The sequence below is a fragment of the Festucalex cinctus genome, chromosome 14 (genome assembly GCF_051991245.1).
Source record: "Festucalex cinctus isolate MCC-2025b chromosome 14, RoL_Fcin_1.0, whole genome shotgun sequence".
Taxonomy (NCBI): domain Eukaryota; kingdom Metazoa; phylum Chordata; class Actinopteri; order Syngnathiformes; family Syngnathidae; genus Festucalex; species Festucalex cinctus.
Window position 1 is genome coordinate 16,323,298 of NC_135424.1, and position 16,975 is coordinate 16,340,272.

The window sequence follows — 16,975 nt, forward strand, 5'->3', positions numbered from 1 at the left end:
AAGTTGTCCAGTTATTATCCTCAAAATACATATATGTATCACGTGTGGTATATGAAATATATTGCCACTGTAGAGTCACTCTTTAAAAGAACAAAATACACTTACTAGGAATGAATAGCGTGCTAATATACAGTATATGATGGAAGATTATGCAAAAATCAGCAATAAAATATCTCAAATTTAATACTACAGGTGCCTGTGTTTGCTGGTAAATGATTGTTAAAACAGGGAAGATCACTGCGGTAACAGTACTGCTCAGATTGAGATCGCATGATGCAAAGAGTTTCTGATTGTTGTCGTGAGGGTCATATTGTGTTGTCAGTACTCTAAATGTGGTATTTCCTTCAAAGACTTATGAGTCGATATGTATATCGATACATGAGGTGCGATTGGATTCGACATTTCAAAGTAAAGCGATTAATAGTGATGCACTCACATCTTTTAAATCAAAGTCGATTTTCTGATTCAAATAGTTTTACATTAGACTTCTAATATACAGTAAACACCACTTAATCGTGGTGACGCTATTTTGGTGTAGCTCTCGTCTGTTGGGTGCAATTCCACTGTGAAACACTAGATGGTGTCACACTAGTTTGAGACGGTGTCAATTTGAAAGAACAACAGTTTTTAAGCACTTGTTGAAAATGATTGAATATAATCCTCTGTAATCCTATTTTTTTATGCCTATGGGTTCTATTTATCATATACATCTTTTGCCATGATTATTGATGTATATTGTCGGATTATACGTCAATTTTGTTTATTTGAAGGAAGAATCATCCAAATGTTCCACTTGATAACAAATAATTTGCATTGAGTGCCATGGAAAGTGTCCTGCTAGTCCAAATGAGTATTTTCACAAATCAATCTTCCCACTGAAAGTGTCCTGTAAGTTTTGAAAAATCAACTAGAAAAATGATTCCTTCTTGCACCTCTATCATCATATTTGATGCATTCAAATTCAGGGTATGTTTTCCAATTTTTTTCTCCGTCTTATAGGGATACTTGACTCATTCAACAATTTTCAGCAGTGAAAAGTTCATATTTTGTCCAGAATTTTATTTTTAATTTACAATTAATACCTTTAAAAAGTGATTTTTCTACTTGCTGTCGACTGATGATGACATCACCTGTGCTGAGGAAGTAGGTAACGGCCAATCATGGCTCACCTGTTTTCTGGTTTTGGTCAATAAACTGAGCCATGATTTGTTGTTACCTATTTCCTCAGCACAGGTGATGTCATCATCAGTGGATAGCAAGTAGAAAAATCACTTTTTAAAGGTATTAATTGTACATGAAAAATAATGAAGTTACCACATTAATTAGACAAAATATTAACTTTTTACTGCTGAAAACGGCTCAATGAGTCAAGTATCCCTTTAAGACAGCAAACCATGCAAGGCTATGGGAATCTTTGGTGACTCAAAACAGGGCAATTTGGCCCCTGTGGAGGTCTGTGCTTTGCCATTGAGTGACATTCTAGTGCTGCCATATTTTTCTATCATTTATAATATTAATAGTACATCTGCACAATTGTTGGCTTACTTTCTCTGGAAAATCTTAAAGTGAAACATGCGACCAGCCGCAATTGAATGAAGGTGGTCAGTACGATCAATTACGCCTCCTCCTCAGAAGTTGTAGGGCGACACCAGCACGTGGACTCTGGCCACATGCTTTGCTTGAAAGGTGCGGTCGGCGTATTCCGACATGTCCACGTCCACGTTGATCTCCTGCGGCCCGCGCAGCTGCTGGACCAGTATCAGCTCGCCGGTTTGTCTGTCTGAGCGCTGCATGACAAAGGTGCCCCGCGAGTTTCCTCCCACAATGCCAAAGCGCAGGCTGTCGGGCCCGGCGCGCCCGGGGGCCCCGGCGGTGGCCATACGGAAAAGGGTGGCGGGCGTCTGGACGTTGGAGGGGAGCGAAAGGTAGTGGAAAGAGACGGTTTTGGGAGCGAGGTGGCAGGAGCGGCTTTCCATGGGGCAGGGATTCCTCTCACACTGACTGCACAAGACACAAACACATCACGTTACACGCACATGAAAGTGTTTTATTTCATATTTGAAGGGCCTTTACATGAACCTTAACCTCTGAGAGTGTGACATTCACACTCAGGAACCAAAGGAACTGTTTTTACCCGAACGTTTTTCTTTCTTTTCCCATTATGCTGTTCATATTTAATAAAGAATGCTTGAAGTATGAAAAGTTTATTATATATAAATGAACTAATCAAAATACTGTAGTTGTATTGTTTTTGGTGTCATCTGCCCTTAATATAAACAGTTTAGGTTTTGGTCTTAAATACAATAAAATAAATGCTGATTGAATATAAACCCAGTAAGGCTGTGAGGTCTGCAGACCCGGGTCAATTAGCGGAGCACAGAATTCAAAGCAAACATGGGGAAGTTGCATTTAGCTGTTATGCTGCACATACAGTAAATGCAATTAGCTGCAAATTAATAGTGACATTTTCACAAAACACATTTTGCAACTTGCTGTTGACTGAAAATGACGTCACAAGGGCTCAGGTAACCAATCACAGCTCAGCTTGTGAATGTCACATGACCAAACCTAGAAATCAGGTGATCTGTGATTGGTTACCTGAGCCCTTGTGATGTCATTTTCAGTCAACAGCAAGTTGCAAAATGTGTTTTTAAAGGTACTAATTGTACATGAAAAATAATGAAAGTATCAAATTAATTATAGACAAAATATTAACTTTTTATTACTATAATGGGCTAAATAAGTGAAGTATCTCTTTAAAGGATAAATCAACCCAAAATAAATTCTTGACAATAATATGTGCTAAGCAGTCTCACTAGTCGGTATTCTGGCTAATATTTCATTAGTGGAATATGAATTAAGCAGCAAAATCCAGCAGTTTTTATCAATATCGGAAGGCGGCCATTTTGCCACTTGCTGTCAAGTGATAACCAATCACAGCGCAGCTTCTGAAAACAGGTGAGCTGTGATTGGTCGTTGCCTGAACTGTGATGTCATCTTCAGTCGACAGCAAGTGGCAAAATGGCCGCCCCCTGAGATGGACAAAAAAGGCTGGATTTTGCTTCAAAACTCATATTAAACAAATGCAATATTAATCAGAATGTCATGTTTGGACTAGTGAGGTCAACTATGACATATTATTGTCATGAAATGTTTAAGGTTGACTTCACCTTTAGTTTTAATTTAATTTAATTTTATTTAATATTTTTTACATTTTAATATTCAGTAATTTTTGCCACTTTTAATATTATAGACTACTGTAATCACCTTAGTGGCAAGCCACTGTTCCCTTTATGGTGTAGAATAGAGCTAGTGAGTTCACAGCTACATTTAGTGCAAGTTTCAAGTACATTTTAAAGTGAATGTGGATTAACATGTGTACAAACATTTCAAAATTCCAAATCAGTTCCATCACATCACTATCAAATTAAAGTTTTTTTTGTTATGGTTGTGCTTTTAACTGAAAGGCAACAGAAATCACATTTCTTTGTGTTTTGTACACATTTGAAAATGTGTGTTTTTCATAGGAAAGTTACAATTACATTGTGGCTACAAATACTTGCAGCACTAAAATCTGGCAAATTTTGGGAAATGTGTGTCATTTTCAGTTTCCTTTTAAGATGATTGCTTCCTTCAGTTGGTATCACTTGGAATGTGTGGAAAATGAACATGCGGTTATGCAGAATCAACAATGACATCCAACATAAATTATACGCTCACTGGACACTTCATTAGGTACAGCTGCATCTGATGAGCTCCAGTATGGGAAAAACCTGCGTCATACTGACACATATTTCTGTGTAGTGCAGTTTTACACACCTGCAAACTACAATGACATGTAATGGTATGCATATCTTTGAAACAACACCTCTCTGTCATTGCATTATTTTTTGTAAAGGTAGATTTATTTATTTTTAGTCTGTTGAGACTGTACATTTTGGAATGGAGTATCTGATTGGGCTAAGCTGCAGTGCTAAGCAATGCTGTGCTTTGTCCGTGTTAATGTCTGCCAAAAGCTTCAGTCATCTCCTCTGCTGGCATCTCTGTTCGACCACACTGCTGGTTCAGTAAGAGCACACAGTGCTATGTTTCAGTCCTTCAGACAAGCCAGCTTGGCTTGACAGCGACAATGTAATGTTTCTCAGCAACTGGACGACATTAAAGAGAAAATAATGTTTGGCGCTGCTGTTCTGCTGAGTATGCATGCGCTTGTCACATATGGTTTGCCTCACTATTATACAGCTTTAACCACAAATCTTATTTTTGTAGTTTTGGGCTTCTCATGTGGCTTCTGTGTGTGTGCGTACAATCATCTTGTCATCCTCCTTTGAGTTGCACTCCAAGGTTAATAATGATGAAATACACTCTGCAGTCACAACATTCGGTACACTCGCACAAGGTAATGTCCCATATCCCATTCAAAAGTTCATCGAAAACGCTGCCTTTATCATGATAAGTGTGGTATTTGTCGCAATAATGTTTCTAGGTTACGGATGACCTCATTTAACCTTCATCCCTAACTTGATGAGAGGAAGGGGAAAGCTATTTTCATGGTTGATTTAGGGCAGTTTGCATTCCTGTGTTATGCTGAGTTTTTAGACGGTGATGAAAACTATCACAAGTAGAAAACTTGCACATACAAATACATAAAGCATCTCAGCAGTCTATGATGAATTTCATTGCATTGTACATCTTAGCTCCAGCCTTTTAAAACTACAAGTAGTATTGACCAAAAGTAATAGTGAGCCAACATGAATGAAATCTATCATTCTCTTCGACCTAACTATTACCTTCTTCTTGAGCTAATCTCCACATTCAGACCTGATTTACAAAGGGAATTTGGACATGATTTGAGGGTAATAAATAATTCCGAATGAAACCTTAACACTTTACTCTATTTTTTCCTGCTATTAATCAAAATCTCCCGCAGGAACCAATTCTCATTTAGCAGTACTACATTCCGACCCCATTGAATGCTGCTGAAACACGGAAGATAAAACAGGACCAGGACAGTTGATTCCACCTCAGATCACCCATAAAAATGGCATTTTTGAAACCACACCCCTTCCAAATTAAATGAAATTTAGTGTGTGTCTGATCAACGGTTTCTGAGATACTGCAATTGGCTGGCAACCAGTTCAGGGTGTACCGCCCCTACTGCCCGAAGCCAGCTGGGATAGGCTCTAGCACCCCCGCGACCCTTGTGAGGAGCAAGCGTTTAAGAGAATGAATGGATGGATGGATGGATGGATGGATGGATGGATGGATGGATGGATGGATGGATGGATGGATGGATGGATGGATGGGTTTCTGAGATATTGCAGTTCATTTTTTTTCCTCACTATTTTTGCAAAGCTTCATGAAGCTTCATGAAACACTTATGATACTTTTTGACTCCTCTACAAGACACTGGATTAAAGGTGCAGTGGAAATGTAATCTATTTCCATTGTACTAGCCTTTCTCTTTAAAGCATGAGCACCAACTAACACCAACTAGAGGAGTGTATATATATTAGGGCTACATTTTTTGTACACAGTAAATTCTGTAGAGAAAATTTGGTTCTATTTATAGTGGGACCAAATAAGACTCAGATTTAGAGTAATAATTACACTTTGGAAAAGAGTAAAATAAAGAATTGAAAAAAAAAATAAAAATAAAGTTACTCAAGGGTTGAGGAATGAACTCACAAACTTCAGCTTGGGAGACTGCCACACTACTGCCTGAGCTATGCCCCTCCTAGTTTGTTTGGACTTACGAAGATTCCAGCTGACACGAGCAATATACTGACAGCAGAAGCTGTGTAGCTCAGGGAGTAGCTCGGCTGTCTCCCAAGCTGAAGGTCATGAGTTTGTTCCTCTACCCTTGAGTGACGTTTATTTTTTAATTTTACTCTCTTCCAAGTGTAAATATTACTCTGAAATTTTGTGTATTCGGTCCCACTCTCAATAGAGTCAAATTTACTCTACAGAATTTAGTGTGTACTATACTTGTGAGGTTGGGCGTGTCACTTATTGTTCATTTCAAGGTCAAAATATAAGACAAAGGAAATTGTTAAACTTATGCTCATGCAAAAACGAAGATTTGCATTCCATAAAAACAAAAAGTACCAAAAATAAAAAATAAAAAATAAAGCTTAGAAACCAATGATCCAATCAGGATGAAATTAGTAAATTGACTTTGACTTCTTTCCATGCTATGATATACCTCCAGCCCAAATATCAGCAAAATCTTAAAAAAAAAAAAAAAAAAAAAAAAAAAATCAAAATAGGGTTTCACTCATTGGGTGAACTGAGGTGGAATGACCCACGAGCAAAAAAAAAAAAAAAAAAGTTAAAAAGGTACACGTACAGGGGCGATGTTTTGACATAGGTGATGTTGCCATGGGAACGGGGACAGTCTGGGTTGACGCACTGAAAGCCTCCCCCAGTGTTGATACATGTTGTTCCTCGGCTACAGTTGTGCTGCTGGTTTAAACATTCGTCCACATCTGGAAGACAAAACAGCAGTGGCATGTAAGTAGAGTGAGGGGCCGGCAGCCAGACCGTCCGCAGTCTGGGTTCCACTTGTTTATTTGGTTTTTCGGGTCAGTCTCACATAAATGCTTCATGTCCTAAAGATCCTTTCTGCTGGGAAATTGTGAGGTCATTCATTCCAGGACTAACATTTTGCTCCAAAAAAGTGATCATGAGAAGAATCTAGAAGTTTGGCACCATGGTAAATCACAGGTAACCAACCCCCTTTTTGGTCCTACACTCCCAGTCAGATCTGCAGCTGGTGAAGCCTCGTGAATGGGCCTTTGTCCCCCGTGCCCTCCTGTCACTCACCCTCACAGCTCCGCCCATCTGGGAGCAACTTATAGCCACTGGGACAGGAGCAGTGGTATGAACCCGGGACGTTGACACATTCATGGACGCATAACGTCCCTCCCTGGTCCAGACGGTAGACTTCACACTCGTTGACATCTGTTAAAAACAGGAAAAGGCAGGCATCTCAGGACCTTTGCAGGGCTGTTGTACACAGGACTGCAGGAATGTTTGGGATGGATGGAGGAAATTCACCATATTAAAATCACATTCTGGAACAAACATATGGGAAGACTGTTTCTGTCTACCGGGTTGCCTTGGTATTCCTCACATTAGAAAGATACACATGAATCTACTTATTTCAAAATATAACTCAACCAACAACAAAAAATAGCGGACTCAATCTCTGAGACAAAAACAAAATGTATTGACAAAATGACAAAAATAGCATTGAAATTGCGATGACAATATAACAAGATTGTCGTCATCATTCTTGAATGCCAAATTCAGTTGAGGAGCAACGCATGTAATGTACAAATGTTGTAACATTATAAAATTAGAGGTAGTTTCAATTTCTATTACTACCCTATCTATACATTTTCTATAGCAACTTGTCCCCATTAGGGTCATTTGTGAGCCAGAACTATGGACAAGTTAGATTCTTTTATGAACCTAGCCCAGGGGTCTGAAGCATTTGAGTCTTTAGCTTCCTGTGGAACTCTTAAAAAAATAGTAATTAGTATTTTTTCAAATAAATTTAGATTACAAATAAATAATTAAATATTCAAAAGAAATGTCAGTGTCCAAATTTTTAAGTTGTCAGAAAAAAATGAGAAGAAAACTAGATGAAAACGTTTATTTTTTTTAATTATTTTTTTTAAATCACCTAAGAATTTCCCAAAAGTGACCACAAAATGTCCAAAATGGAAAGGAAAGAGGAGATTTATTATAAAATAACAGTGAAACTGCCAAAAATATTAGAAAATTAAATTAAGAAGGCAGAAAAGAAAGTGTTCAAAAATTAACATAAAATGTCCAAAAACAAAAGAAAGACAGAAAATTACCATAACATATTTTAAGAACTGCCCAAAAAGTCAACAAAAATAAAAAATTAATAAAAAATACAGACAGAAAAGAAAACATTCAAAAAGTAACTATAACATATCCAAAAACAAAAGAAGAAATCCTGAAAATTACAATAAAATATCCACAAATTTCCCAAAAATTCAGAAAATTGGTAGGAAAAAAAGGTGGAAAAAAGGTCACAAAATAGCCATAACATGTCCAAAAAAGGAAGAATAGAGGCAGAAATTTACCGACGTAAGGTAGAAGCAAATTAAAGTCAAAGTATTGGATGCTGCATATTTTTGTGTTATGGTGCATCTCCAATTACCGGTAGCTCTTGGGCCCTCAGTACATTAGACAAACACTAATACACTGTGTCCTTCATCACATGAAGTTTTGCAGCTGCAGACAGATTTTTTTGTTATTCATTTGGCATAAAATGGCTCTTTTGACAGTAAAGGTTGCTGAACCCTGACCTAGCCTAACCTGCTGTTAGGAATGTGGGAGGCAACTGACTGTGAGGCAAACGTGTTAACCTCTACTCCATTATACAGCTCTCACTCAGAATCATAGGAATTAAAATAATTAGGAAATTATTAACTACGGATATTCCAGAAAGTGTGCAAATATGCCCCGACAGAGATTACTTCAGAGTACTGGACTAGAAGTTTAGTAAGTGCTGTATGTTGATGCTAATAATGCATAATAGCTAAATACTTTAGATTTGTTCATAATAACATTCATGTCAACGTTACCGTGATTGCTTTTTTCTTACCATTCACATAATTACTGCACATCCTAAAAGCACCTGAACTGTGACCTAAATGGATGCTAATCAGCTCGTGACCTCTCGAGAGGATTATTTTGTTTGTTACAGACTGGCCTCCACTGATTAGTAGTAGAAGATTCAGCTGTTTACAGATCAACAAGTGCAATTGGTGAAAATTTCATGCTGGGGCACAGTTGCTATGCTGGCCTTGTCTTGTCAGCACAATCTCACCAGTCATGAAGTGACACATGACACTCAACAAGAGTTCACCTTGGCAGATGCTGTTGTCAGAGGTGCCACTCATGTGGAAGCCGGCGTCACAGCTGCAGTGTTGGGCCCGGTTCACTTGGGCACAGCGAGGTTTTCGACTGAATGCCGGGTCGTTCATTACGCTCCACTCAGGAGGAGCTGCAATAAAGAACACCGAATAATTGTGTGGTTAACAAAGAGCAGTTGTGATTGATTTAGAGCAGGGGTTTCCAAACTTTTTCATTTGAGAGCCACATAGAGAAAATCAGAAGGATGCAAGGGCCACAACTGTTATGAAGAGAAATTGTGTTTAGTCCTAAATTGTACAAATAATTTATTTGTGCTTTTGCATATTTAGAAAAAATGCTACAGTATATGAACCAATTTATTTGTAATATGGCAGTCGGGTTATTATAGTTTTGGAATTTTTCATTTGAGTTTTTATTTTGTTTTGGGTTTAGTTTTTTTTTTAAATTTAGTTAGTTTTAATTAGTTTCCACGGTGGTTCTGTTAGGTTTGTTTGTTTTTTTTTTTTTTTTTAATTATTAGTTTTAGTTCTTTAATAAATGTTTTTTTCTTAGTTTTAGTTTAGTTAGTTTCAGTATTAGTTTTATTTGTATTTTATTTTTTTAATGTGTAGTATTGTGCACAATATTTAAAAAACACCATGGGCGCGATTCCGGTTTATATCAAAATAAATCTACTAAAAATCACATTTAAAATCATCCCCAAAGGCTCATGCATTAAATTCATTACCAAAGACTAAAACGAAGGACATTTTTGCTATAATTATAGTTAGTTTTATTTTAGTTAGTTTTGTAAACATAAAATGTAGTTTTAGTTAGTTTTCTTTTTTTTAAAAAGCCTCTTTGTTTTTATTTTATTTCCTTAACGAAATTGTTTTTTGAATTTTAATTTCTTCGTTAGTTTTAGTGAACTAAAATAACCCTTAATAGCACCGGTGTTTTTCAACACCCTCCCTTATTACTTTGACCATCTGCAAACATTTTTGTTTTTATTTTATTTTATTTGAACTGAGTCAAATGCCATTTTTAGCATATGTCGCGGGCCACTGAAAAATGGACGGCGAGCCGCAAATGGCCCCCGGGCCGTAGTTTGGACACCCCTGATTTAGAGTGACCTACCGGTCTGAGTGTGGTGCTGGCAGTGAGAGCCACTCCAGCTCTGTGAGCAGGTGCATCTGTACTGATTGACACCTTCTATGCAGGTACCGCCGTTCTGGCAGGGGTTACTTGCACATTCGCTGATGTCTGAAGTCACAGGAGACAGAAGTCAACACAAATATGAAGTATTTTTCTACCCTGATCGATAATATCCCAACAGCTAAAATTCTACGCCGTTATGTTGCAAACAGCTATGGTCCAGCAACAAAAACAACAGAACAAAAAGTCCTTAATTTCCACCACTTAGTGCCGGGTCCAATATTCCAAAATGAAATCTTAAAAACAGCAAACTTGAACGTTTGATATGATGGAAACACTGACTATTTTGTTACTTTCAAACTCAAAGTTCTTTGAGCATTGACTTTTAAACTGTCTAGCCACATCACTGTCGACAAATGGACTCGTCCATATTGGTGAATTCTCCTGACACGTGATTCTTTCCGCTTAAACGTGCAAAAACTACATCAGCTGAAGCACCGCAGACAAGAAAATGACAAGATAATAATAAGGCTGTAAAAAGGGGGGATAAATACACATGGACATGAGCTACAAAGAACTAAATTAGACAGATCCCTATAAAATCCATTCTCTGTACCGCTTGTGCTGGAACCTATCGCAGCTGACTTTGGGCGAGAGGTGAGGTACACGGTGAACTGGTCGCCAGCCAATCACAGAGCAGTCACCATAAAAATATTCTTTGTCATAGGGATGTGGGCAAAAAATGCCTTGACCAATTAAGAATTACCACTTTTTAATGGGTAGTACTTTTACCTCAAAGTAACATGTCCTCCTGACTACCAGGAAAAAAAAATATTGTCCAATCATGTTTATTTTGATATTCTCCAATCTTTGTGAAGTAACTGGAATACTGCAAAATAAATTTTTGAAAAACAAAAAAAAATTTTTTATTTTTTTTTTATTTTTTTTTAATGATGTGTCCACTACAGAGGACATTTTTTAAAACTTAAATGCGAGGCTCAAATACAGTTAAAATAATTCAAACAGTACTTGAATGTGTTCTTAAGAGTCTTATAGAAAACATGCTAACAACATTTAAAGCCTAAATTTGTTCAATAAAAAGTGTTATACACTTACTTTTTCTCTTCCCTAAAAAGTGCTTGCACTGAGGGAAGCCATTTTCTTTTATGATGCAATCAAAGGTAGCAAAGCCCTACACATTTGGTATCATTGGAAAGCTCTGAATGTCCTAATGGAGTTAATTCACGTATGCACTGGGTGGGAGATATTCAGGTTAGTCCCACTACAGAGGACAAATTTGAATTGCTGACAGTCAGGAGGTTACGTGCAAATATGATCAGATTTTTTTAACACTCCTGTGCAAGTATCAAATCAAGATACTGTATTTATCACTGTCTGGCGCTCTGCAAATTCTAAGAATGTTCAAAACTGAGCAATGAAGCCAGAATAGTGGATGACAACCAACTCATTTAATATTTTGTTTGGCTTGTCTGGTGGCCTCCATATGGGCTAAACATTAAAGAGCCCACTTCACTCTGCTGGATATTTTTAAACTCATTTATTTAAATTCAAGTTTTTTTTCCACACTGTGTCAATATTGTTTGTTAAATGTTGCTATAATTAGAATGCTGATGCCAGGTATGCCAAATAAACACGAACAGAGGTACCACTGTAGGGTTGTGCCATAAAGTTACTCTAAAAGTGAATGTCAAGAAACACGTTGGAAAAAAATTGGGATTTCTGTGGAGGAAAAGTGTTGCCACTGCAGTCCGATGGGGCTATGAACAGCATGCTTAGCATACTTCCGCGCTATCAGACTAGAGTAGGGATATCATTTCGGGTTCTTATCTAGCGGGAGCCGGGACACCATTGTCAAGAAACATGAGCAAGATAGTAAGAGGAGGAGACGAGTGGAATGGTTTCTTACAGTCATCAACAATCTGTTATTCAGGAGCAGCACAAAGATGGCTGGGGAATCCAACCCACAGTGGAATGAAATAAAGGTGGCTTGTAGTGTTCTCGGACATGAGATACCACGGGCCATTTAGCAGAATGTAAAAGAGGTCCAAGCTTCTCTGTATTCTGGATTTTTTGGGTTGATCTGTGCAGTGTTTTTCTTTACACACGACTGTGGACGAATAAAGTTGCAAATTTGAATTTAATCTTAAATAGAATAGAATAGAATAGAATAGAATATAGTAGAATAGAATAGAATAGAATAGAATAAAATAGAAAAGGGATTTTATTAGGATTAGGAATCTAAGTCTGTATTGCAGAAAAAGAATTTGAGTGTGAAATGTATTTGAAGTAAAACCGTCATAGGAGTTGCAATCTGTATTGAATAGAATTTAATTTGAAATATAAATAACGTGAATAATATGAAAGAAAGAATGAATGCTCAACTTGGGCCCACTGAGACAAGGATATGATTAACCATTGTGGTATGAGTGGTACGAGAGATGTTCGGTTCAAAGGTGACTGCGGTAGGCTCGAGGGTGATTCCTGTCTATTGCTCGGGTTGATGTGATCCTTGTGCATTTGATAAGATGCCTATCATATCACTTGTGAAGATATATAAACTGTGCTTCTCATTAAATGAATGAGCTTCCAACTCGCACAGCTGTTTCATGTGTGATCATTATCCACAACAATGACGACTGAACTGAAATGATGATCCCTGATAGTGAAACGGTTCATTCACATGACTTTCTAAGTTTTAAAATAAAGAAATATAACTGATAAAGAAATACACTGAATTGAATTCAGAACTGTAATTGAATGGCACTTTGAAATTGAACTTTATTGCATTCTCCCATAGAGAAAAACAACAACATTGTTTTGTTTTCTCTCTCTCTCTCTCTCTCTCTCTCTCTCTCTCTCTCTCTCTCTCTCTCTCTCTCTCTCTCTCTCTCTCTCTCTATATATATATATATATATATATATATATATATATATATATATATATATATATAATGTTTTCCAAGATAAATGAGGGGAAATTGAGAAAAAATACCAGGAAAAAAGGGATAACATCCAAAATGAAAAAAGTATTGGTTAAAAAAAAAAAAAGAAAAAAAAAAGAAAGAAAGAAACGAAGACGTGGGTGTCGAACTATGTACGACTGAGGTTTTAAGTTGTAATATTATCATTCACCACTAGATGGCAGACATGTCTTAGTCTTGTTTACACTGGGTCTTGTATAACATGAGTATTTTATGCCAATTTTGAATGATGTGCAGTACAAACATACTACCTCACTAATTTTAAAATTTTGAGTGAGTTCTTGTTCTTTGAAAAACATGAACAAAATGATTATTTGCCATCCTTGATTCCCCCCCCCCACTGGTGACAAAAATAGAGTATGTGGTTGTTTTGTTATTTGCTTCAAATCTCTTGTTATTTGTTAGGAATTGCGGATCATTTATGCATGCATTGAAAAATGTTCTTATCAAAAATGAAATCACATATTTTGCACATAGACATTATTTTGTCCATATTTAAAATAGCATCCCCCCCCCCCCCTTTATCTGGTTAGAAAATATGCGGTCCTATGTAGTTCCCCAGTAGCACTGATGAAAAATTTTGCACCGGTCGGGCTCACCTTTACAGACGGCGTCCACTCCGCTCCAGGTGCCATTATCCTGGCACACGCGTGTTGCCGAGCCCACGAGGTGGTAGCCCTGCGAGCAAGCAAAATGCACCTCATGTCCGGCCACATGTTTGGATCCAAACTTTGTCCCGTGCTCCAATTCTTCCAGGGGCCGACAGGTGGCGGGGGCTGAAAAGCAGAAGAAGGCCGATCACACGTGGAGAACAACAAGGCTCCCAACATCATCTGGCATTCTCTGCCTGAGGATATACAGTACACGTGTCACTGGCCAGTCTCAAACGCATCATTAGCAGCAGACTGGAAAGTTGAATGCCTTCATAATATACAGCATCAACATTACAAAACATTAGAAATGGACTCCAATTTTTTTACTTTTATGGCACATTTATGCTTCCTCCACCGAAGATTGCGAGAAAGAGTTTAATAACAACTCGGAGTTTTGTTCTTTTGTGTCTTGAGACCAATTTTGCAGTTCAATGTTTTCCAGATGAACAGGATAAGCTTCATGAATCAGGAATCACGCCACATGAGAAAAATGTGTGCACAAAAAAAGGAAGGGAAGGCATAAAGCTTTTGTTTTTGTGTTTACATTTCAAATTGTGAATGCTTGAATCTAAAACAACATTTTACCTACCTTATTTCAACAATTTTCCTTTTTAATTTTGGCATTCGGTTAAAAACTATGCAGAGATCAATCCCACCGTAGTGACAGATGACCTTGAACTTCCCACAATAGCAGGCATCTGCTATCATAGCCGACAAAATAATGAATGCATCATACATCATGATGTACTGTAATGTGTATTCCGTATTGTTAGGCACCTTTTCTATACTATGATTTATTTTCATTTTAGCACAACACAGAATGTCTATTGCGCCATTTGCACATCAAATGACTCTAACCGAATGTCGACTTTGTTTTAAGAGTTCCCTTGATAGTGTTGACAAATTGCTGAAAACAGATGCAACATTCACATTTGCTTTTATTTATATGCTATAATGTTGTAATCAATTACTCATTTCTGGTTTAAATTTGGGCTAACTAAAAGCTTTAACATGACTGTGCCTTCCAATGTGATTTATACTGAAAAAAATGTTCCATATCTGTTTCATATGTGGAAATAAACTTGCTAGATGCTTTTGAAAAGACAAATAGAACGCTAAATGTAGCGGTAAAACCCCAAGTTGGCAATACGACTGCTTTTGTAAACTAGTTACTCTCTGTTCAGAGTCATGTTCTTAGTGCAAACAATATTCATTAGCTTGCGACAATCGATAAATATTGCAATTAATTTGAACTAGAATTTGTTTAATGTTCCTATGTCTAATTGGCATTTGGATCATGAGGGTGTCCTTGGTGAAATTTCACTATAAAGTCTATGAGAAGGCCTGGAATAATAATAACCCTGTTTGAACCTATATGGTCCCCAGATATTTCTAATATTTTGCCCTTTTCATAACCAAAATGTCATAATTGCACAGTACAGTTCTACAGATTTTACAAACTACAATTAGAGATGATTTGATGATGATGATGATGTGACGGTTTATTACTAACCTGCTGACTGGTCTGCTTGAGGTAACTTTGAGACCGAATTTTGTAGAGTTGCCAGTTTTGACTTCATGATTCGGAAGCCCTCTGTGAATCGAAGCTCCTGGCCTTTCAGAAACTTCTCCATCTGTCGCAGCACCCCAACAACTTGATGTTTATCCATGCAAGTCTGTGGAACGAGCGAGCGATTATATATTGAGGGAAATGTGCGTTATTTATGTTTGTAATTGACACAAAAATGCCTTGTATTCAACATAATCCACTATTTTCAATCAGATAAAAGATATACAAATGCAAACTATTCCTTTTCTAAGTGCAACCAAAACTCAGCAAGACAAAATCTGTCTGGCAGATGTCTGTACGACATGAGTCCAAATGCTGTTCCTTTGTATATTTTACATGGCAGCAGGACAGTTTAAGCTTATTGGGTGATCCTGAATGACCAAAATCAAAGGTGAATGCATGGATGCCACAGTTAGTTGAGCAAAAATAAGATGCCAAGTCAGTACAAAGTTGCATTTAATCCTTCCTGCAAGGTTTATTAATCACATGCTCATTGAAGCAATTTCTCAGGAGCGGCATACCTTGAATTCCTTTACTCCTATTTGTAAGGAGGGGGGCTTGCTACAACAGCAACTATAGCTCTCAGACATTAAAAAAAAATCATTATGCACATAGTTTTGAAATGTGCAGTTGGTAATGCTTTGCTTCAAATTCCTAAGGGGAAATGCCTCCAGCTGACAAGACATGAGGACTCCCAATCTTCCATCCAGATGCTGCAGCAAACCTAATTTTGCCTGTCACTGTCACTTGTATGATTTCACAAATGTGTACACACACACAAAAAGATGCTCTAAACCAATACTTCCAAACATCATGACAGACAACAGATAAATCTATCCTTACCTGAACTGCGGCACGACCATGAACAGCTGTCAAACACAGCAAAAGCAAACACCTGCACCAAAATGACAGCCCCATATCTCCACAAGTCCAGTAAAAAAAAAAAAACAAAAAAAAAAGTTCTTCTTTTAGGCAGACCCTACGGCACCCAACAGTTAGGTTTATGACAATTATAACAAGCGTCCTTCAGTTGGACTCGGAATGTTTTAGTGGGATGCTCATCAGGTGTCTAAGATGGATCGGTGCTCCTGGAAAGTTTGGTCTCTTGAGTTCTACACGTCGCCTGCGCCTGCTGCTGCAAGAATCCCTCCCACTAATGTTGGCTACAATCTTCACTTTCTAGCATTCTTACGGCATGGACATACATTCATATGATTAGTTAATAACTTTGGAGGTGTTTCGTATATAACGTAATATATATTTTGTAATTTTAACGTTAAGGTTTTGTGTGTGATGATGACATCTGATGAGAGCTTAGAGTTGGTATTCGGTATTACCCCAGTAGGACCAATTATATCTGTGTATTCTGAAAAGTTAAATAATAAAAAAAAGGTTCATTACTAGTTTCTATTTAATTATTAGATTTTCCGGCTGGTTTGGGGCTTACAACCCGACTGATGCTTGCGATACAATGCGATTCACGTCGTTTGGAGGTTTACAGCGACACTTAGTGGTCAAAGTGTAATGCGCAAGTGCCTGCAGCCGAGCTCGTCTAAAAAAATAGGGCGCGTCTTCGCGTTCACGTACACATTCGTAATTGTGAATTAAAAAGAAATACAAAATAAAAACAATACGAAAATCAAACTTTGTCACTGCAATCAACTTAGGGAAATACACATTTCCCCATGAACAATTTAAAG

At 37.5% G+C, this 16,975-nt stretch overlaps 1 protein-coding gene across 1 annotated transcript; it reads right to left on the reverse strand.

Moving 5' to 3' along the window:
• Window positions 1-1,317: 1,317 nt before the first annotated feature.
• Window positions 1,318-16,463, reverse strand: fbln7 (fibulin 7). Its single transcript, XM_077495609.1, has 8 exons — window positions 16,119-16,463; window positions 15,219-15,381; window positions 13,652-13,828; window positions 10,033-10,158; window positions 8,909-9,046; window positions 6,826-6,963; window positions 6,350-6,488; window positions 1,318-2,001 (listed from the first exon to the last, which is right to left on the reverse strand). Exons 1-8 carry the CDS (start codon window positions 16,191-16,193, stop codon window positions 1,629-1,631), a joined length of 1,329 nt encoding a protein of 442 aa, XP_077351735.1. The 5' UTR covers window positions 16,194-16,463; the 3' UTR covers window positions 1,318-1,628.
• Window positions 16,464-16,975: the final 512 nt, after the last annotated feature.